Source organism: Anabas testudineus, chromosome 14 (genome assembly GCF_900324465.2).
Source record: "Anabas testudineus chromosome 14, fAnaTes1.2, whole genome shotgun sequence".
Taxonomy (NCBI): Eukaryota; Metazoa; Chordata; class Actinopteri; order Anabantiformes; family Anabantidae; genus Anabas; species Anabas testudineus.
The window spans coordinates 9,630,408-9,653,273 of NC_046623.1; the positions used below are offsets into that span (position 1 = coordinate 9,630,408).

At 39.2% G+C, this 22,866-nt stretch overlaps 3 protein-coding genes across 3 annotated transcripts; 1 reads left to right on the top strand and 2 right to left on the bottom strand.

Annotated features, from left to right (window-relative positions):
* The first annotated feature begins 141 nt into the window (after positions 1-141).
* On the top strand, positions 142-6,763 carry alg9 (ALG9 alpha-1,2-mannosyltransferase). The gene is made up of 15 exons (XM_026372625.1): positions 142-306; positions 1,909-2,044; positions 2,226-2,360; positions 2,498-2,568; positions 2,692-2,780; positions 2,921-3,056; positions 3,169-3,256; positions 3,350-3,455; positions 4,087-4,209; positions 4,536-4,690; positions 4,788-4,917; positions 5,019-5,166; positions 5,509-5,638; positions 5,729-5,859; positions 6,031-6,763. Exons 1-15 carry the CDS (start codon positions 167-169, stop codon positions 6,152-6,154), a joined length of 1,842 nt encoding a protein of 613 aa, XP_026228410.1. The 5' UTR covers positions 142-166; the 3' UTR covers positions 6,155-6,763.
* Positions 6,764-7,783: 1,020 nt separating this feature from the next.
* On the bottom strand, positions 7,784-10,640 carry layna (layilin a). The gene is made up of 8 exons (XM_026372626.1): positions 10,565-10,640; positions 10,417-10,437; positions 9,999-10,296; positions 9,393-9,550; positions 9,269-9,313; positions 9,118-9,180; positions 8,921-9,017; positions 7,784-8,495 (listed from the first exon to the last, which is right to left on the bottom strand). Exons 1-8 carry the CDS (start codon positions 10,638-10,640, stop codon positions 7,784-7,786), a joined length of 1,470 nt encoding a protein of 489 aa, XP_026228411.1.
* A 1,762-nt stretch (positions 10,641-12,402) lies between these two features.
* LOC113170515 (complement factor B-like) lies at positions 12,403-20,263 on the bottom strand. The gene is made up of 18 exons (XM_026372628.1): positions 20,123-20,263; positions 19,565-19,768; positions 19,296-19,481; positions 19,005-19,181; positions 18,390-18,476; positions 18,088-18,227; positions 16,916-17,060; positions 16,696-16,827; positions 16,484-16,594; positions 16,243-16,380; positions 15,136-15,245; positions 14,851-14,980; positions 14,567-14,705; positions 14,324-14,400; positions 13,760-13,860; positions 13,523-13,658; positions 13,315-13,364; positions 12,403-13,229 (listed from the first exon to the last, which is right to left on the bottom strand). Exons 1-18 carry the CDS (start codon positions 20,190-20,192, stop codon positions 13,053-13,055), a joined length of 2,310 nt encoding a protein of 769 aa, XP_026228413.1. The 5' UTR covers positions 20,193-20,263; the 3' UTR covers positions 12,403-13,052.
* Positions 20,264-22,866: the final 2,603 nt, after the last annotated feature.

Here is a 22,866-nt window from a genome sequence, read left to right on the forward strand (position 1 = left end):
AGGTTGTTCATATTTTCTACTCTATAAAATTTGAAATAAGAGCAATTGCATGTCTGTTTTCCGGGTTTGTATTTACGTCATTGTAAATCATAATATGCAGAGCGCTGTCAATATCCGGACATAGCCGAAAATGAACGAAGTGGCTTCGGCGGCAGCATCGGTAAAGATGGCGGCCAAGGCACTTCGGCAGCGAACCAGGCGAGGCAGCAGGCAAGATGCAAACAACGTGAACGTCTCCGCCGAAGCCAGACCACCGAAAGAGGAGAAAGGTGGCGATGACAGTAAAACCACAGAGGCCCGACAAGAGTGAGTATGAACCTGGAGCAGAGACGTCAGAGTCCCGCATTGTTGGTGCTAGAAGCTCCATCCTCAGTCTGACTGACAGCCTGAGCCGGGGAAGCTAGCTAGCTAGCTAGCATTGGTACGTTGGGCAAGTTTGACCATAACAACAGAATAACAGGCTGACAACGTTTTCCTGCAACCTAAATGACTGTTAGACGTAAATTAAACAACAGTGGCTGTTCAGTTGTGTTTCTGTCCCATTGACCAACTAAGATCGTTGCATCGTTGATGTTTTCAAGCAGCAACATAACGCAGTTGAGTTGTCTGGTCCGCCTCATTCATTCCCCTGAGCTGGCTGCCGTCTGTCACATTCAGGAGAGTTAGCTCACAGTAGTTTCAGTTCCTGTCACCAGCGGCTCAACTCACGTTCAGCACGAACACAGATGCATGTGATAAATTAGTGGTTGTTGCTGTTGACATGTTGCTGCTGAAGTGCTTTAAAAGACATGTTTACAGTTTGTAAGGTGACGTGTCATAAGACGCACAGTGAGGATCAATGCTGAGCTGCAGCTGGGCTGAATAATCTGACTAATGTGGTGGGGAGTGGAGGTCATATATATAAATTGAGACACAGGACACATATACTGTATGTAAAAAAAAACAACAACATGTTATTCGGCATCAGATATTAATAGGGCTTCCACTTTAGGCACTACATTGCACACAAACACTCTCATTAGAGAATACAATGTGGTATGCTGCGGTAAAGAGTTATGTGAAAACTAATAATTAAAAAATCTAAAGGACAAGAATTCAAATCAAAATACCTATTTATGTAAAAAGTATGCCTGTCACTATAAGGCTAATAATACAATAGAATTGATGTAGCACTAATCTGAAACAGACTAAACCATTGTCACTCCTCCGTCATGTATAGACAACATGCTGTATATCTTAATTTTAGCTGTGTTTTTATCTTTATAATGATTTGAGCTAGAGGAGTTGATTTATTTAGCAACTATTTTGATAATTGATTAATCATATTGGAAGGAAAAAGAGTAAAAGTAAAAAGAATAATCATAATTATGGGAACTGGAACACTGTGGTGCAAGTCTGATTAAACAGGATAAACAAATTATTTAAACAAAACATTTAGGTATAACCAAGATACACAGGGTAGAACTTCAAGCTGAACAAAAAGAAACTGACTGGATGTGGAAGTGGAGAACAAACGTACAACTGAATTAATTTTAATGTGTATTTAGATACATTAAGCTGAGACATGGTTCAGTTGGATTTTCTCTGTGGCTCAGTCTTTCAGTCCTCTGTTTTCTGTCTGTTTTCTGTTCCTGGTTGTTCCACCAAACACTTAATCTTTGTAATTAGGGGCATATTAATTGGCACGGTCTGAAATCATTACCATAAATGTGGTCATAATTAGTGCTTTATCAAAAGCAGGTGCACTGGAAACATCAGCTACTTACACCTGCATACGTTAAAAGACATTAACAAGCATTAAGGCCTTAATTTTCTATTAAATATGCACAAATACAGTATTCAAGCACAGCATTGTGGTGTTTTGTAATACCTCGGCTACTGAAAAAAAAATCGTTATGTTTTTAATAGGTCAGTAAGTCGTGGAGGGCAGGTGTGGGCTCCAGAAGGTTCAACTGCATTTAAATGTCTGCTCTCTGCACGTTTCTGTGCAGCTTTGCTTAGCAACATCTCAGACTGCGATGAGACCTTTAACTACTGGGAACCAGTAAGTACTGCTCACTAATTTCACTTAGACTCAAATCTAAAGTACAATACTTCTGGAGGGGTTAACAAATATTTTGTGCTATATATTATAATAATATAGTTTAGCAACATTTATGTAATCCAGGGAAGTCACTATTTTTAATTGTTTATGTCTGTGTTTGTTATGGTCACTGTTTTGACAGATGCACTACCTGCTGTACGGTACAGGGATGCAAACATGGGAGTATTCTCCACTCTATGCCATCAGGTCTTACGCTTATATGTGGTTACATGCTCTTCCTGCTTGTTTGCATGCCCATGTGCTACAGACAAACAAGGTAACTCTTCCAGACTTCAGTGATTATTGTTACTAGTGATTTTGTGTTGTCCATTTTCTCTTCTGACTGTTCATCATTATACCTGTGTAGTGGAGTATTTGCAGTAACTTCAGGCTGGTATTATGACTGTGTTGCAGGTATTGGTGTTCTATTTTGTACGATGCGTCCTAGCTTTCTGCTGCTGTGTCTGTGAACTTTACTTCTACAAGTAAGTTTACCCTCCCCTTAAATTCAAGTGGGCATCTTTAATGCTAACACATTTTTGGGCCTTTTATAGACATTCTTGTATATATGATGTGGAAGTTTGTCATTTAGTTATTGTGTGATGCAGGGCAGTGTGTAAGAAGTTTGGTTTGCATGTCGGCCGTCTGATGCTGGCATTCCTTGTCATGAGCACGGGAATGTTCTGCTCATCTGCAGGTTTGTCAGATTTACTTTGTTAATCATTTCTGTTCTTGTTGTTGCAGTTTTACTCTTCAAACCTATAAGTAATAGTTTAAAAGTTGAAAGAAGCAGTATGTCATACAATATGACATTTCTGTTTTGTTCTTTCTCCTCAGCTTTCTTGCCTTCCTCTTTCTGTATGTATACAACGCTCGTTGCTATGACTGGGTGGTTTCAGGACTCAACACCCTTAGCCGTTATGGGTGTTGCTGCCGGTGCCATCGTTGGATGGCCGTTCTCTGCTTTGATTGGGTACAACTAAATAACACAACAATTAAAACACCTACTTGTTGAAAAAGCCTTTCCCAGACTTACCAAATATATTACTGTTTCTTCACAAAGCTGTGATTTCTTTCTTCCACAGGCTTCCAATTGCCTTTGACCTGCTATTGTTAAAGAGTCAGTGGAAAAGTTTCATTACCTGGTCAGTTGTTGCTCTGATTCTGCTGCTGGTGAGAGATAATTTTTAATGCATTCAAATTGAATAAGGTCTTAAATTTAGACCTTTCACTTTGCCCTGTCCTTACACTGTGTGTCTTTCTCAGGTACCCCTGGTGGCAGTGGACTCTTACTTTTATGGCAAATTAGTCATTGCTCCGCTTAATATTCTACTTTATAATGTCTTCACTCCACATGGACCCGATCTGTATGGTAATATTCAAGAACACACATCACTAATGAATCATTTTTGATGGTGTCGGCATTTAGGTCAGTCAGAATAACAAAATTCTGTCCTGAATGTACCCAGTAGACCGGCTTGTTCACTACATCTGAATAACAAACAGGCTCCATAAACTAAAGCTGCATTGTGTATTAAAGCACCAAGTTTCATTAGAGCCACTGGTCCACTGTCAGCGAACTTTATGTTCTCAGTACAGGATACTCTCTATATACTCTCTAAAGATTGTTGGGTGGATCTATGATCAATGAAAATTACTAGCTGCACTAGTTTCACAGGACTCTAGAGGTCAGGCAAACACTAACATATCGTACCAACTACCACTACCATATCAAACAATTTGAAAGTGAGCCAGTAAGTTTACATTCTTTTCCAGTAAGTTGGCAAGAACTAACTTACATTAATTATTAATTCACAGACAGATGTGTAGGACTTTATGGCTTTTGTCCTTTATGTCAAATTGTCCAACCATCCCATCTGTGCATTTTCTCTTCTAAGTAATAACTTAAATAACTCTACAGTTAAAGTGTGTTTTTTATTGCGATACTGTCTAAGATAATCTGTAAGCATTGCAATACAAATTCTGTGTTGTTTACTCTTCAGGTACAGAGCCATGGCATTTCTACTTTGTAAATGGGATATTGAACTTCAACCTGGTGTTTGTTCTGGCACTGTTTTCCCTTCCACTCACTGCTCTAATGGAAACTTTGTTGCACAGGTTCAATGGTGAGGACTATATGTGATTCATAGATAAGCACTAAAAATGTAAATGTTTTAAATGTGTTGTTGCGTTTAAGTGTACGGCAGGGAAGTGGTGTCAGCCTCGGCATGCACGTTTTGTGTGAAATGCAGGGGTAGTGATGCACTCAGGAATCCTGTCTCCAGTATCTCTCTTGTTTACAATTGTCAGTACAGGTGCAATGAGTTATTCTGGGAAACACACTGAATGCTGATATGATACAGTGAAATCCCGAAAAGAGAAACTAGTATAAAGAGCTCATATTAGAGTCCTAATGTGATTTTATGTGCTTGTGCATATGTTTTTCCTGCAGTGCAGAACCTGGGCCGTCCATACTGGCTGACTCTGTCTCCCATGTATCTGTGGATGCTGGTTTTCTTCACCAGACCTCATAAAGAAGAGCGTTTTCTCTTTCCCATCTACCCTCTCATCTGCCTCAGTGGTGCAGTAGCCCTTTCTTCTCTACAGGTGTGGTTTACTATGTTGACTTTTTTGTTTTAGGACACTATTAGTCATGAATCTAAATCCATGTAAAAATGTTTACTGAGTAATTTTGTTTTTACAGAAATGCTACCACTTCCTGTTCCAGCGATACCGCCTAGAGCACTACACGGTCTCTTCTAACTGGTTGGCCTTAAGTACTGTCATGATCTTCACAGTCTTGTCGCTGTCTCGCTCTGTAGCTCTCTTTAGAGGTGTGTGTACTCTCAGGGGCTCTTCCACTGCAAAGCACCAGTGTCATGTAACAAAGATGACAGCTCAAGATGGATGCAATAAATTGTATCTGGTTCTTTAGGCTACCACGCCCCTTTGGACCTGTACCCAGAGTTTCATCGCATCGCCAAGGATCCAACTCTTCACTCAGTACCTGAAGGGAGACCTGTGAGTGTATGTGTGGGCAAAGAGTGGTACCGCTTCCCAAGCAGCTTCCTTCTACCACACAAGTCAGTATCTCACATTCATCCATTAATATAGTGGACACAAGCATTAAAAGTCTTATAAAGTATGAAAACAGTTTTAGTCATTTCCAAGTTGATTGTAATTTGTTACTTTGATTGTCATCAGGTAAATGTGAGAGTGTAGGCATCAGTCTTCAAATCTACTGTATGTCTGTGTGGAAACCTTGAGTATCAGTGCTTTTTTCTTATTGTGGATTTAGTACAAATTATTCTACACATCTCCAAACCAAGACCACTTTCATCACGCTAGACAGAAACGTATACTTAAGTCAGTGTGAATGTGACTTATAGTGATTGATACCAATAGTTACTGTTTCTAATCTCCAGCTGGCAATTGCACTTCATTCAGTCGGAGTTTAAGGGACAGCTGCCTCAGCCGTATGCCTCTGGCCCTCTGGCCACACAGATCATCCCTGCTAACATGAATGACCAGAACCTGGAGGAGCCTACTAGATACGTGAGTCACTCAGACGTGCTTGTTTACTGACACATAGAAAATGTAATTAATTAGCTGCATTTTAATTGTGAAATTTTCCCCCCTGGCCAGGTGGATATAAGGCAATGCCACTACTTAGTAGACCTGGACACAGATGAAGAGACAACTCTTGAACCACGCTATTCAGCTAACAAAGAGGAGTGGAATATCATCGCATATAAACCTTTTTTACAAGCATCAAGGTATTTTACAATTGCATGATTTACATAGAGATAAAAAAGCTCTGAAAATCCAACACATTTTTATCTCTACATTTAAGAAGAAATACTTAATGTACCATGGCTTAAAAGACCCATCATAGAGAATAGGAAAACAAGATCAGTACACTAAAATAAAATGCTTTTCTCTTTCAGGTCATCGCCTCTCTTCAGAGCGTTCTACATCCCGTTTATGTCAGACCATCACACCACCTACAGGCGCTACGTCATCTTGAAACCGCGGCGGCAAAAACAGCCTCGTAAACGGACCCATGGTTGACCTTTGAGTCTCAGCCTGGCCCACAGTACAAAATCCTGACAACAGAAATCAATTGCTTCCCCTCAACATGGCTGGTATTTATGTGTGTGTCTGTGCGATTGTTGGACATGTCTTGAAGTATTAGTGTCATGAGCCATTTGAAGATATCGGATCCAGATATCGGACAGCGTGTCTTCTTTTGGGCTTGTGCGAGTGAAGAAAAAACTGTATGTATGCAGGTGTTCTTGACAGGGTCAACTAAAGACTTTATCTCTTTTGTGTGTGTCTTTGTCAGTGTAAATAAATGTCTGAACAATCGATTCACACTACAAGATTTTACATGTATTTAGCCCAGGCCTGGCCATTGTTTCAGATCTTCTTTTTTTTCTTTTCAGACATTACTTGAAAATGTGGCATAACGGGAACATTTTTTCCAAGTAATTAATACAATCCAAGGAATCTTGTAGTGTTTGCTTGTCTGCACTTGAGCAGTATCTCATTGTGTGCTTTGCTGGGTGGGAGTGTTGATGAATGATGATGATTAATTTAAGTTGGATTGTTAATAAAATCCTCATTGACTGTGAATGCAACCCTTCTTTTTTATTGGGACAATAAAGTCACTGGACCACATGCTGACAGACTCATTTTTATTTGAAGATTTCTTTGTGTAACAAACATACAAACCACTCTCACGTATAGGAGATGTCAAGGCATTAGACATTCTTAATAAATAATAATATTGATGCTATGTTTTATCACTTTCCTCAGTGTCATGCTGTTGTTTTGGTCAGGCTGCAGGCACTCAAGCGGAATTCACTATATGAGCCACGTTTCCCCTCACTAGCATAGCTTGTTTTTGATTAACTCAAAAGGAGACATAAGATCATAACTAGATGAGGGAACAAGTGTTTAAATGAAAGTCGATTCAAATTCTGAAATTTAAGGCCAAGTCAGTGAACTCACTGTACATAAAACTCAACAGTTTTTTCTCATGTTTGCATCCTCAGGTAGTTTATCGTGGCTTAATCTGGTCAACACAGCCTGTTTACATCATGTAAACTTGTATGTGATTTAAGTAGTATTTTCAGGCACGGCAAACACAGGGGTCCAAGACCTCAATAGTTTTTAACCAGGCAAGTGCAGCACGACAAGGCCATGCAAACAGGCTTTTACACACACTTTCATTGTCACTAGTGCTCATAATAACTCTGAGGGGCTTCTTGTATTGTCTGTAAATTTCGGTAATATAGCTGTGTGTAGGGGAAATGTGAAATGGCATGACATGAAGTCATTTGGCTCACCATTGTGAGTAGTTTTTGCTTGGCTTCTTTACTGAGCTGGATAATCTACTGCCTGTAAAGGCCCCCAGGTTTCCTGTGTGAATTTGTTTGTGGTAAATTATGGGATGGAAGTATGTCTGCTATGTGCACATCAGTCATGTGATGTGATTCTTTAAGTGTATGTGCTACAGTGTTCAAATGGTTCATATTACCATCAACTAATTGAGACAAAATTAGAATTTGTTCTCACCTGATTTTCAGAAACATACTATACAAACATTTACAACCATGTACATGCACATTTCTTTTCACTCTCACACACAATGACACGTACTCTGCTGCACACACATTAAAGTAGTTGTTTAGAGGTTCAGTAGTTTTCCCTGCTGATCCATTCTTGTTCGTTGAAGTATCTCCTACCACCGTCAAGATTCACATCATTTCTGTAGCAGTCCAGATTTGCTTGGTAGGATTTTCGGTTTCCATAGGTTCTGAGGTTGGTTTGGTAACTGTCTTCCTTGCCATTGTAGATGTACGTCTGATAGAGGTCGGCCTTCACAATGTGACCTCCAGGCCTTAGTTTAGGATCCAAGAGATCACCACTTTCTCTGATAGTGCCATCATACAGTCCATGGTCCCCGTACACACTGCTGCTGTAATGCTCACTCTTTGTTGTACGACGACCCAGACTTCTGTCATAGAACTCTCTGTTCCCAGTGCGACCCAGACTGCTGTCATTAAAGTCCCTCTTTCCCGAGCGCCCCAAGCTGGTGTCATAGAAGTCACGGGTGCCACGACGCCCAAGGCTGAGGTCATTGAGGTCAAAGTTGAGGAAGCCGCTCTCAGTGCTGGCAAGTGTCACGAAGCCACTCTCTGTGTCTCGACCCCCGAGGTTGTCGTAGTCCCCTGTCGGTGTGTCGGGTGAGGAACATAAGAAGGAGGTGTTCTTGGTGTGTGGACGAGCTGAAACCAGGTCATCGTCTTTCTGGGAACGGATGACGTTGTAGACGTCTGTTGGAGTCACATCTTGGCCGAGGCCAAGGTCTGTCTGGCATACTTCTGACTTCTGCTCTTTTGTCTTTCTGTCTCACACACACACAGAGAAGCGGACATAAGAATTTAAACTTGTTAAATGTTAAATGTTTTAAATTTGTTAAATGTTGTTTACATTTGCATTACATTTACATTTAGTCATTTGGCAGATGCTTTTATCCAAAGCGACTTACAAGGGTAGGCATGGTAAGCAATAGGAGGTTCTGCCACATGGAGGGTGTTTATTTATCATAAAACATAGTCTGACATGATCTGATCTCCATTAGCAGTTTTAATTTAGTGAATGCTAAATGTGTTCTTAATGATCTTAATTTTCTTTTTTTTATATTAGTGAAAAACCACTAACAAGTGTGGTCAGCATGTCATGAGCACAGATATGTTGCTCTACGTTTTGTATTCCTGATTTTTGAAGAATTATTACATCTCAAGTATTTGCTTTAATTTGAGTTCTCACCGTCTGACAAGCAGTTTGAAGCAGCAGACTCCAGTCACAGTCAGAAACAGCAGTATCAGGGGAATGGTGGGAATGATAACATAAACCAAATTCAGAGCTAAAAGAGACAAAGATAGAGTAGGACAGATGTAAAAATGACAGCATTAGAGTGGTGAGTGTATTCCTTTGCAGAAACTGTATGACAACATTGGATCAACCTGCACTTCTCTCCGGGTTGTGGTCAATTGGATTCCACGGTTGAACAGATGAAGGGAAGACATCTGTAATAAAACGCAGACACGTCCACACTGAAGACCCTCTTAACCCAAACATCTAGTAAACTGTGTGGCACTTAAGAGCACATCTTACCTGGTTGAGTGGAGTTGGGAGAAGGGGACGGGTCCGGTGGCTTCTCTGAAGAGAATAAAAATCACAGTCACCAATACTCAAGTATTATCTGAATAATACATATTGAACTGGTGTGCGGCAGTACCTGCAGTGTACTTGCAGATGAAGTTGTTCTTGGTTTCACAATTGTCATCGTTCCACTGGAACATGTAGAGACCTCCCTGACCAGGGGGAGCAGACGGTTGGTGATACATAACCACGCAAACCTCATAGCCACATGATGGCTCATCCCAGTGCCAGTTCCTACAACAAACACAAACACAAGCGCATCTACAGGATCGCTTTTGCTCAAAACTGAATCAAAATGTTGGCAGTTTCAGAAGGTTTTATTTTGGAAAAGTTATTCTTGTCCTGGTGAGCACTACTTCATCAATGCAAGAAGGTTCTGTGTCCGACCCTTGCGCCCGGCTGGTGTCTTTTTACTTTGGGTACTCATGGCCTTTTCAGAGTGCCTCCACGTCCGTACAAGTAAAAGTTTTTTAAATCTTTTCTTATATACCAACAAAACTATATGTAATTGTAAATCAAAAAGATGTTAAGTTTCACTTGAAACCTAGTGTTCTCAGAAACCTTGTGTGAAAAATAGAATAAATAAATGACGACTTCTTCTCAGATTATATCTTTTGATACAGAATCTTTTGAATGTTCTCTTATATTTGACCCTTTAACCCTCTGAACAGCTCTCACCCACCTAAATGGAGACTTGGTGCCATCTACCCAGTAGTACTGTGGGGAGCAGTCTGAGCCACTGTCCTCCTCTCCATGGTTGCGGCGGAGCCCGATCCAGAAGTCTCCATCAGTCGGGCGGAGCTCTGTGATGAGCTGCTCTATGAGCTTCTGCTCAGACTCTGATTCCACGCTGAGCAGCTGCCCTCCGTCCCGCCTGCAGGCGAGCTCTGCCTCTACGAAGTTCAGCCTCCTCCGGAGCTCAGAGAAATAGGCCAGCTTGTAACACGGCTTTCCTTTTCCTGCCTTGCAAACACGTTGACCTGCATCCACACAGGTGTACATGTCGCAAATGTGGACAGGATTTTTCTCAACCATTTTTTCACATAATAGAAGAAACTATACAACTACAGAGCTAAAACTAGTGGTAAAGAGTTGCTTACCTCTGGCTTCAAATAGATCCGCTTCAACAGTTCAACATTCAGCATAGCATCAGGAGGGCAGGCCATGAGGAAACCAAAGACACATCCACAAGTAAAGCAACAGTTTGTGTTTGTCCTGTGCTGTATTTTCTTCTGTGTGCAGACTCACCTGTAATGAGGCTTGTGGCTGCAGACGGATCAAAGCATAAAAGCAGGAGGTGACAAATGAATATTAGTAGATCCATCCTACTGGAGCCTGTACACCTCGTGTACTTCAGTTTGTCCCTTACTTTGTCCAATCATCTGGCCATCAGTAAAGTTTAGGAGAAACCAGATAGACTCAAGAGACGAACCTCAAGAGATGAAGAGTAAGAAAAGGCAGAAATTCAAAGAGGGCTAAAGAAGTGCCAAGGAGGCAAGTCTTCTGTTCTATCTGCTGAAAAGGAGAGTATGTGAGACAGAAGGAGAAGCAAGAAGAGGAGGAGAGAAGACTGTGTTTGGGAGGGGGCTGTAATCTGTTAAGAGCAGTCTTAATGATTGGGAGAAGAGGCTACATCGATCGCAAGACATCTAATCATGCAAGTGCTTCTCATCGTAAACGCTGACAAGAGGCAGATTTCACTCATTCCTTTATTACTTAAGCTTTGGATATTATCATTACAAAAGTGTTACATGAAAATGATCTCCTCTAACTCGATCAGGGATCATTTAAAAACATTTCTGCCAGGTCCATCTGGGAGCATGTTTAGCGTGCTGTGTTTCGGTACAAAGCTGGACAGACAGGCATCCCAGCTAAGAGTGTACGTTTTCTTCCCTTGATTTTGAAAAACCTAAAAAAAAGTCGAAGTTGTACAATTGTATTAAGAACCTGTAAAGTTCACTAGTGAATATTTCAGTCAACAAAACAAAACAAAACAAAACACAGAAAAAAACAAAAATAAATTAAGGGTATATACTAAAACTCTAACACCAGTAAATAATAATAACCAGAAAAGCAACTCTGTCGACAAGTTTGATTTAATGAATGTCGAACAATTCACATGGATGCTTGACATTATTGTCTAGTAGCAGGGAGCTCCTCTTTTTATATAATTAAAATTATCTGGCGTTGGGATCAGCAGAAACCAGAGGATGCATGTAAGCATAACCTGCTTTCCTGAGCACAAATGGCAGAAAACTGTATGTATGCAGTTCTTAATGGTAGTAATTTCTAAAATGGCCCATAAGGTTGATTTAGGGCTTGCAGAGAGACAGATCAGCCAGAGTTTAAACAGCAGGATGCTTCATCAGTATTATGCTGTGTGTGCTAGCGTTGAATAGGGATCGAGGGAGGGGGTGGGGTGTGGGGGGGCAAGGGGGTGGGTGAGCCTGCCCTCAGTGTACTATCTTCATGCAGGGCACTCGAAATACCGCTAATCAGTTTAGGTGTGGATATATTTCACTCAGAGGGTTCAGCTTTGCTTAAATTGAAGGCGGGGTAGAGTCGGTGTTACTAGGTAATGCTCTGAACAATAAAAGAGAAGACAGGGAGGTTACTGAGTCCACCACAGGGATTCAATAAAGAATGAAGAATAAAGAATGGTCCTCGCTTTAAATTTCCTCCTTGTTTACAGCATCATAGACCAAGAGAGGGTTTCATTCAATTAAGCCTCTCCCATTCAACCCTCCTCTCACACAGTCTGTCTTCTTCTGGCTCTGCCTCTCTTTCTCATCCCACTGAACTCCTTCCATCTCTCCCGTTTAGTTAAAGGCAAACCAGATGAATGTTCCCCTGGGAAGCCAGTACATCAGTGAGCCAACAAGGTGGGCGTTTCACCGTGTCAGAGAAACCTAACATTAATGTTGAAAATTCCCCACTGTTCTTTGATGTTGGACATTTAGCCAATGTGCATTAGTAAAAGAGATCTGCTAAATGTACATCTTTTACTGAGGCAAAGCCCGACAGCATAATGGTCCACCGATCATACTTACACAGTAAAATAACATGATTTGAAGCCATAAACTGGCTCAGAGCACAACAAATCATTTGTAATGCAGTGGCCTCATTTGTATGTGGGCTGTAAAAACAGAGCAGTGAATGAGAAATTCAGTTCATTTCCATCTCAAGGCCACAAAGAGAGAAAAAAAAAGAACTTAACTTTCCACTAAATTTAATTTGAATAATCTGAGTTGGTGTGTTGCCAGACTGTGGGTCCGCATGGCGTAGACCTCCACAGAGAGCTGGAAACAGGCTCTGACTCACTGACCTGAGGGAGCCGGACAGCTCTATCAGCTGGGCTAAGCAGCCATAAAAGAGTTTTAATGAAACCTTTTAAGTGCTATAGCTTTTATTTTAGTCATTCCTTTTTTGTGCAGATTTAGAAAAGAAAATTGTTTAATGTTGTGATTGAAATAAATCATAGACTTCAAATATGAGAAAGTTTGCAATATACAACCTACAGAAGTCATGCATTAGTTTAGCAGTTTAATTTAACTAAAGGATACTTTAGGATGTCAGATTTATATTAAAGTGTGCTTATTAACTCAGTCTGAAAATAAAACTGGTTGAAAGAATGCAGATACATGCATCATTCAGCAATGTGGAGCAAAACCATACAATATACACAAATCAAAACAAATATCAAAACAAATTACATTAGAAAATGACTGCATTGCATTTAGTTCTTCAAAAACGTAAGTGGTGTATATTCATCCTGGTTGTCATTTCCAAGGATCGATTTGAGAAATGGAACAACTCTGAAAACATTAATGTGGAAATCTCTGGACTCGTCATCTGACTCGACAAGACCACCCGTTACGCATTTCTTCTTATTTCCCCAGCTGACCACTCCAACCTGTAGAGGTAAGAGTTGGTTACTATACACAGACAAGAATCAAGGTGGTCAAATTATGTCATGGACAGAATGAGCAGCCGTTTACCTGAATCGTGCGATGTTCGTAGTTTTTGAACACAGCACCTCCAGAGTCACCTGTCCCAGCAAAGACACACATCCAGTACATATAGTTATACTTAAAATAATGTCCCTCAGGTACTGAATTTGTGTATTTTAACATATATTCTGTGCATTTATTTCACATCCTCTTGAAGTAAAAAAAAAGTTGTATTCATGTAACAAGGAGAACATACCTGTACATGATATGTGATCCCTTCTAGGAGACCGACCACCGGTGCACAGGAAGTTATCAGTCACAGCAACCTTTGGATCTGTTGCTGTTATAGTATTGTTATCTGATTGTAGAGCATGACTGATGCATTCATCTCTCTGCATTGGAGAGTTGAAAGAAGAACCACAGGTTTAACTGGTTTTGTCTTGAAAAGTGAAATTAGCGGTCACACACACACACACAGACACACACAACTCACGTTATCACCAAGCTTAGCACGGACATCTTTTTCTTCAACTATTTTTTTTGTCCTGGTCAGGAAAGCGAGGGGTTCAATATGATTCTTTAACAGAATCTCCTCTGTATTTAAACAACAATAACAATAAAAATAAAAATGAAAATGACAAAACACTTTTAAATGTGTTCATTTCACATTACTGCCTCTGTGTGTTTAGTGTAATATACATGTATGAGGACATCAAGATTTTTGTTCTAAAACTAAACCAGCTGGAAACATGAAACAACTGCATCTACAACAAGGTATCATGAAACCAATTCTTTCTGGGTAATTACTATTATATTTGAGACACTGTCACTGTTACTGTTACTACACCTGGCACATAGAGGTACTACTGTATGTTAGATAATCTAGAGAGGCATAGTTAATAAATGATGTGAGCTTGGCAGTCGTTTGCATCTCATTTAGCAAATGGTCAGGTCAATTTAAGCTTTACCCAGGTCTACATAAACATGAGCCTTTTTAGCATTTATGCAGCCAAGGATATGCATTGGTGTTTTAAGCAGGTTAGTAGAGTTACTGCACCTTGTTTCTTGCAGGTGGATTCACCAACCAGCTGTAGAGCATCGCTGGTGTCCTGGGTGCAAGGTATGCAAATAGGTCTGGATACCAAAATGAAAAGCATTCATTTAAGATGCAGTGTCACACATCTGTACTTTGTTTGTGAAGAAAAGTGTTTATAGTAAGATGTTTTTGATTAGTAAACCAACAAACAGGACTGATGGTGTTTCATGAAATTTAAGGCCACATCACAACATGATTTCTAACCTGACGGTGGAGGAGTAGTCAACATGTTTCTCGAGTTGAATAAGAGCAATATCATAGTCGTAGAACTCATTCACTCCCTCCTTTACTTTGGCACTAACATTGTACTTTGGGTGTAATATAAAGTTTTTAACCTTTTTCCCTTTAAAAGAAACATAAGTGTAAGAAGGTCAATTATTATTATTATATCATAATTATTCTTACATCATCAGGTTAAGAGCAGAGCATAAAAAAGAAATCACTTTAATTTTCTGAATTGAAAACACAAAATAAAATAAAGATTGTACCTATGTCACCAATATCTACTGTGACATGTGAAGGTACATTTCGAAAGTTGAAGCAGTGAGCAGCAGTCAAGATAAACTCGGGGGACACAAGCGAGCCAAAGCATTTCCAAGGTGTCCCTCCATCGACGCTCTAAGTGAAACACAGAACATAGGATTAGGAAGAAATTTGATGGCACCACTGTAAAAAAAAAAAACAGTAGGGTCAACATGGCATGAAATCATGTGAAGCAAACATTTTCCACACATGAATTATAAAGTTGAATGAAAAGCTGAAATCTCACTCACCTGGATACGAACGTCTGCATACCACGGGTACATTTCCCTCTTACTGGTTTTGGTATCGTCTCTGTTATAGTCCCTGTGAAGGCCACACAAACCCTTGACTTCATTTTCATCTGTATGAAAAGAAATTCAGTGAGTCTCTGTATTGCCAAGTGGATTTTCACATATGTTTTCAAGCTGTTTTTTGTTTGTACTTGTTCTCTATGGCAGGAAATGTTATTTTGCTATGAGCTAGAATTGTAGATTTAACTTCTATGGCAGGGGTCTCGAACTCAATTGACCTGGGGGCCGCGGGAAGCAGTCTGGCTGAGGCTGGGCCGCATCAGGTTTTCCACAAGAAAAGCTTTGTTAAAAAATTCTATTTTAATTTTAATTTTTAAATACAATATAAATAATAACATAAAAAATTATAAGAAAATAAATCAGCAATAAATAAATAAAATAATAATAATAATAACAGTAATAATAATTTGATTCCTCTAGTCTGCGACTACATGTGTCCTGCTGGACAGCAACTTAAAAAAACTTTTTTTTGAAGTGTTGTGAACGCAGCGCTGGTACGAATGTGCTAGCCAGGCTGAAAACGCTCCATGGCAACGCTGCTGTCACTCATCGAGAAATGTTTCTCTGATTGGATTAAGCCCAGCCAATGTCCCGCCTCCAAGAGAAATATACCCCACCGTGATTGGTTGGTTCGTTCAGCTCAGCACACAACACTGTAAAGCATATGTGTCAAACTCACGGCCCGCGGGCCACATCCGGCCCGGCGTGTAATTATAATATAGAAATGATCCGCGAGATCATTTCTATATTATTGTTATTAATGGCCCGGCGATATGAAGCGCTGGTAACACAATAAACTACAGATCCCATAATGCAGCGCTTCAGCTGCCTTGCCGAACACATTCCACGTTAATCAAGTCTAGTTTATGATGCTGCTAGTTATTATGAAGCTGGTCCTCAGGATGCCAAGTAATGTTGAACCTCTTCGAACCTCGTATCTTGTGGTGGCTTAAGATATTCAGTTTGTACCAAAGGCATGAAATTATTATAAATAGAAACTATATGAATGTTCTATTAAATATCTGTCACTTTTTAGAGATGACTTACCAATTATCTCATCAAAGGTCTCATTTAAATTTTTTATTTCCTTCATTCTGAAATAGAACCGCTCGCCATTTTTACTTGATGTGAGGGGCTGCAGGTCTTCATCAAAGATTTCTGCTCCAACAGCAAAGATATAAATGTCTGTAATGAAAACATAGGTTGAATTGTGTTAAAACGTTTGCTGACGTCCAACCCGCCAATGTCAGACAGCATCAAGAGTCAGCTAATTTAAAACAAACTTCACCGAGATAGTCTTCTCTTGACTGAGTCTCTTTTTCGACAGTGTGGTTCATGTATACCATGTTCTTTATTCTAGCCAGAGTGGGAGCAGGTGAGCCGCCCATATTATAAGCACCTGCAATGAATGAAAACAGCGTGCTAAAAAATGTAAAATGTAGAGTTGAAAAACAGTTGTAATGTGAATATGAACAGAGATTGATAAAGTAAGAAATGAACCATCTGTGAAAACGATGATGACGTGTCGATGCTCCTTGAAAGCTTCTTCCCCAACTCGCTGCTTTATTACAGCCATTCTCTCCAGGAAGGTCTTAAAAATGAGGTTCAGATCTGTTCCAGCAGTGTTTCTGTCTTTGAGACGAAACACAAATACACATTAAAACATTATATTTGACCCAAACTTTAATTAATATTTAAACAGTTGACTCACGTGACTCACCTCCTACTACAAAATCTTCCACTTTTTTTATGAAGGCCTCTTTTGTTCCTTTGTTATCCAAAAACTCAACAATGTTGACAACTTCAAATATTTCAGAAGAGAAAAAGGCAATTTCATAGTTTGGAGTCACTGTAAAAGATGAAATCTGTCGAGACAAAAAACAAATGAGCTGAGTACAGGGATGAGCTTCAACTTTTGACACAACATTTAAACTCATGTAAGTGCCATGACATATTTTGTTAATGCCTCCTAACACCTCCTTATGTATCAAACTGCTTATGGTTGTTATTTTGTTGAGTAATTGATTCATTTATCAGCAGAAAGAGTATCCCATAGTGTGCATTGACAAAAAGCCAAGGCACTTTTGCCAAGAAACATCAGTCAGGAATATGATGTGTAATTCATAATGAAATTCACTTCTAATGGGCTAAACAGGATGAGATTATGTGTGCACATGCTTTGTGTATATTGTGATAAATGTGCAGCTAAAAGTGTGCTGGGTAAAATGCTCCATATGTCAGCTCCCACTAAAAATATGATCCGTTATATGTGTACAACTTTATACAAGGAAATGCACCACTCCATGTGGGATAGTTATTATGGTCTTATTTATTTCATCTTGTTTCTTTTCACTATAACAAAGTTAATTATTGATGTAACTGTTTTAGAAATATTATTTATTAAATTTTCTAGTTTTTTTGTTTCAATTTTAAATCCTTTACCCAAACAGGACAAAGTGAATTAAATGATCGGCTGTCAGATTCATCTAAATGAGGTTGCACCACCTTACCAATACTTACAGTATGCAGCATTTCTATCCCACAAACTACTGGTTTCCTCCCAGCTCTGACATGTAATTTTATTCCTCCTAACATGATTGATTGATTAAATGTCCAGACCAGTCACATGAACTACTAACTTGTTCTAGCAACTCAGTAAATTTATTGCCAGCATGCAACACACTCCACAATCAGCAAAACAATCCCAGTATAACCTCCAGTCCCAAGCATGATGTTGCTGACTGTGGGCAAATTCAGCACATTGTGAGAAAGATGCAGTTCAGCATAACCACTTCAAAAAGCACTGTAAAATGTTTATATTGGATAATATTGGCTGAAACCTACACTGCTCTTTTGAGAGTTTAATCAGTCAGATTGTTGATTGTTTCTTACCTTTCTAATAAGACTGGTGACAGCAGATGTTGCCTGTTTTAAGTATTCCTTATCTATGCTCTCAGAAATATCCACACCGATATAGATGTTGAGTGTCCCACTTTTCGAAATCCTGATTTTTCTCCCCGCCTGTGTGTCGACTGAACACAGAAAAAACTGTTATTGTGCCACACACAGTAGACATGTACACATTATTTAAATAGAGAAAATAGGATGCACTTAACTAGAAATTATGGATACATGAACAAAACTGATCAGAAAGTGTTTTTGTGATACTTTTCGATTTAGTTGCTGGAACTTACTTGTGGTATCTAAAATGGTGAGGCTCTCTTTGATTGCACTACCAAACGCCTCTGACACATCCCGTGGTGTGTCATAAGTGTATCTGTCTGCAAGAAGCAAACATACACAGCAGTTTGAAAAAATTACAACATGGTGAAGTTATACTGTAGAAAGGAAGAGAGTTGGTAGTACATTAGTAAGTGGAAGTACATTTACTCAAGCACTGTACTTTTAATTTTGTTGTATTTTGTACTACTTTTTAATTTCATGTTACTTTTACTTGTACACCACTATGAGTCAAGGGAAATTTGTAGTTGTACTCCACTACATTAATTCTATTAATCAATTAACCAGTTAATTAGTTTTTGCAGGCTTTGATTGTTACAAAACATTTTATTAACTGATAAAATGTTGATGTTCAAATGATCATTCATGACTGAATATGTAAAACGTTCTTACGTTCTCGCTTCTACTTAAAGGGTTAATTCTACTTGTAGTGGAATATTTTTGTAGGCTTCTATTTGAGTATTAACTTTGTGTTCTTTGAAAACACTGCAAAAGCTTACTGTAAAAAAGAAACAATTTTGAACAATATTATTCATAAGGTGTTAAGTATGTACAGATATCTGTCTTACAGAAGCATGTTGGTTCAATGCCGGTCCACTGGCCGTTCTCCTGACACACCCTTTCACTCGATCCTACCAAAAACATGTTGCTACTGCAGGTGTATTTCACTGTGTCGTCAATGTCGAAGATGTTCCCTGTTCTTGAGCCACCAGGTGGGATACCAGGGTCAGCACAAGTAGCTTCTGCTGTGGTAACAAAAAAAAAGACAAAGTCATGAAACAGTCATGAAGGAGGATGAATCTCAAACCTGAAAGAGAAAATAGGAGAAGGGAGAAAGTAGCCTGCTGTTCAGGACTTACAGTCTCTGCTGCAGATTGGAAGGGATCCGCTCCACTTGCCGTTTGGTAGGCAAACGCGCCTGGATGAGCCTCGCAGTGTGTATCCAGAGTAGCACTCATAACTGGTCTCATTGTGCACAAAGTACTTCTCCTGAGGAGGGGACACTTTTCCGTACTCTAACACATTGGGGTCTGGGCATTCAACCACTGCAAAACAAAAGGAACTGAGTTTTCATGTGGAGCAGGAAGTCTGAGGGGAAACTGAGAAACATCAATGTCACGCCACTCACTCCTGCATTTCTGACGTTGGAATGTTTTAGGTGCTGGTTTCCAGCTGTCATTAGGCTGGCACACGCGGGCCAGAGCAGGGTGTGGATAGAAGCCCTCAGGACAGTGGTAGACCAGCATGCTGCCCCTCACCAGCCCCTTGGTCAGCGTGTAATGACCTCCTTGTATTTCTACCTTTTCTTCTCTGCAGTCACACTGAACTTCACCTGCAGTTCATTAAAGAATTTCCCCATCGTGGGATAAATAAAGTCTATCTTATCTTAACTTAACAACAGAGATGAAAGAAAATATCTAATATTGCTGTTTGTAGGTTTTAGGTTTTAGCTCCCTGCAGACATCACAGAAGTGTTTTCATGAGCTGAATAACACTACTTAACAACTAAACTTATCACAGTCATCACAAATGTTGATATTTCTCCACAGAAATTTGAAATTGCAAATTGCCTTAAATTACAGTTTATAACAATAGGCTGTATGATGAAGGATTAACAAATTAAAGATGAAATATATGCATAATCCTAGTGTTATGTTATATGTTTTTTATTATTAAAAATGCTTACCCATACAGAGGAGGCATGAAAGAGCAGCAAACCAGTGCCAACCAGAAAATCCCATGTTGAACCCTAACATCTAGAACAATGTAAAAACGAGAGCCTCTGCAGGAGCTCATCATATATTTCTAAATGGAAAGAGATCTTCACAGAGAGGGACTGGTCAAACAAAGACCACCCTGACACTTATTAACCTATAACAAATAAAAAGAGATCAATAGTGTGTCACAGAAAACGTTGAATCAATGACTCCAACAAAATGTTGTTGTTGCAATCATTTTCATTCATCTAATGTAAATCAATGAAGAAATCAAAATCTCAGTCAAATGGTCCAAACATTTAATAAAACTTAAAAGTAGGGTACAGACTCTTTTGGATCCAGGATTTTCCCATTGTGTTTACACACACAGTCACATGTTGCATAAAAAAACAACGTAATTGTGAAACCAAGACAAAGTACAAACATTTGCTTCATCATTTCCCAAAAGCCGGAGGCACCAGTATCACTTACTGACACTGATTCAACGGATTCATTATTGATTGGACAACGAGTCACACCAGACTGGTTTAACTATCGCTTTCCCCAACTCGCATTTAATTCACTCCCTAGTCCTTATTTTGTCTAATTACTTGCTTATGTTACTTATGTGCTGCCAGGTCCATCTCGGAGCATGTTTAGCGTGCTATGTTTCGGTACAAAGCAAGACAGACAGGCATCCCAGCTAAAAGTGTATGTTTTCTTCCCTTGATTTGGAAAAACCTAAAAAAAGTTAAGTTGTACAATTGCAAAACTTATTAAATGAGTAATTAAAAAAAAAGACAGTAAGCAGCTGGTTAGTTTAGCACAAAGACACAGGGAAGCTCACAGCCTACAGCAGGTTTTAGACAGACACTGATAAAGCTTTATATTTACCACTTATCTTCTTTAGAGAAGCTGTAATGTTACCTTCATTTTCCCATAAATATGTAAGAATATTACAAAAACAACCCTTTAACTCCTTTCTTATTTTCATGGTAACATTTTACTAGTTTAATGACAAGTTATCATGTATTTAACAAACATATGCTTGCAGCAGGAAGCAACTACCTAGCTATGACAATCTAACAAAACAAAACAAAAACAAAACAAAACTTTAACAAGTAGTCTGGCTCCTCCAAGCTAAAACTAACTGCTCTTTTCTGTCATCCAACTCTCATTAAAAGAAAAATAAATTAAGGGTATATACTAAAACTTTGGACCATTACTCTAACACCAGTAAATAATAATAACCACAAAAGCAACTCTGTCGACAAGTTTGATTTAATGAATGTCGATCAATTTACATGGATGCTTGACATTATTGCCTAGTAGCAGGGAGCTCCTCTTTTTATATAATTTAAAAAATCTGGAAAGATAATTTAATAATAATAAAAAAAGCCCTCCGTAAAGCTAGAACTTCATATTACTCTTCATTAATAGAGGCGAATAAGAACAACCCTTGGTTTCTTTTCAGCACTGTAGCCAGGCTGACAAAGAGTCATAGCTCTGTTGAGCCTAGTATTCCGTCACCTCCCAGCAGTAATGATCTTATGAATTTCTTTACAAATAAAATCATAACTATTAGAGTAAAAATTGATCACATCCTCCCTGCATACAGCATGGATTGTACAACAACTCTAGATTCATCTGCAAGACCACGCTCGTACTTAGACTGCTTCCTCCCTGTAGATCATTCTGAATTAATTTCAGCAATTAAATCCTCTAAACCATCAACATGTCTCTTAGATCCCATCCCGACTAGACTCCTCAATGATGTCTTACCTTTGATCAGCACGTCCATATTAGATCAGATCAATTTATCCTTACAAATAGGCTACGTACCACAGGGTTTTAAGGTTGCTGTAGTCAAGCCCCTACTCAAAAAGCCTACTCTGGACTCAGAGGTTTTAGTGAATTATAGACCAATATCCAATCTACCCTTTATCTCTAAAATCCTGGAAAAAGTAGTTTCTAAGCAATTATGTGACCAACTGTGTAGCAATAACTTGTATGAAGGTTTCCAATCAGGATTTAGAGTACATCATAGTACAGAAACAGCACTGGTAAAGGTCACTAATGATCTTCTATTAGCATCAGACAATGGTCTACTCTCTATTTTCATCTTGTTAGATCTTAGTGCTGCATTCGACACTATAGATCACAACATTTTATTACACAGACCGAAACATGTCATTGGCATCAAAGGAACAGCACTAGAGTGGTTTAGATCATATCTAACAGATAGACTTCAGTTTGTACATGTTAATGATGAGTTTTCCATGCACAGCAAAGTTAGCTATGGAGTTCCACAGGGTTCTGTGCTTGGACAAATTCTTTTCACTTTATATATGTCCCCGTTAGGCAATATTATTAGGAAACACTATAAATTTTCATTGTTATGCAGATGATACCCAGCTATACCTATCTTTGAAACCAGGAGAAACTAATCAATTAGTCAAACTTCAAGCATGCTTAAAAGACATAAAGGTCTGGATGTCCTTCAATGTCCTTCTACTAAATCCAGACAAGTCAGAGGTTATTTTATTTGGACCTAAAAATCTCAGAGACACTATGTCTAATCACGTTCTCACCCTTGATGACTTAGTATTGGCCTCAAGTAATACTGTAAGAAATCTCTGAGTTATCTTTGACCAGGATCTCCTTCACTTCATACATCAAAGAAATCTCTAGAACTGCCTTTTTTCACCTAAGAAACATTGTTAAAATTAGGCGC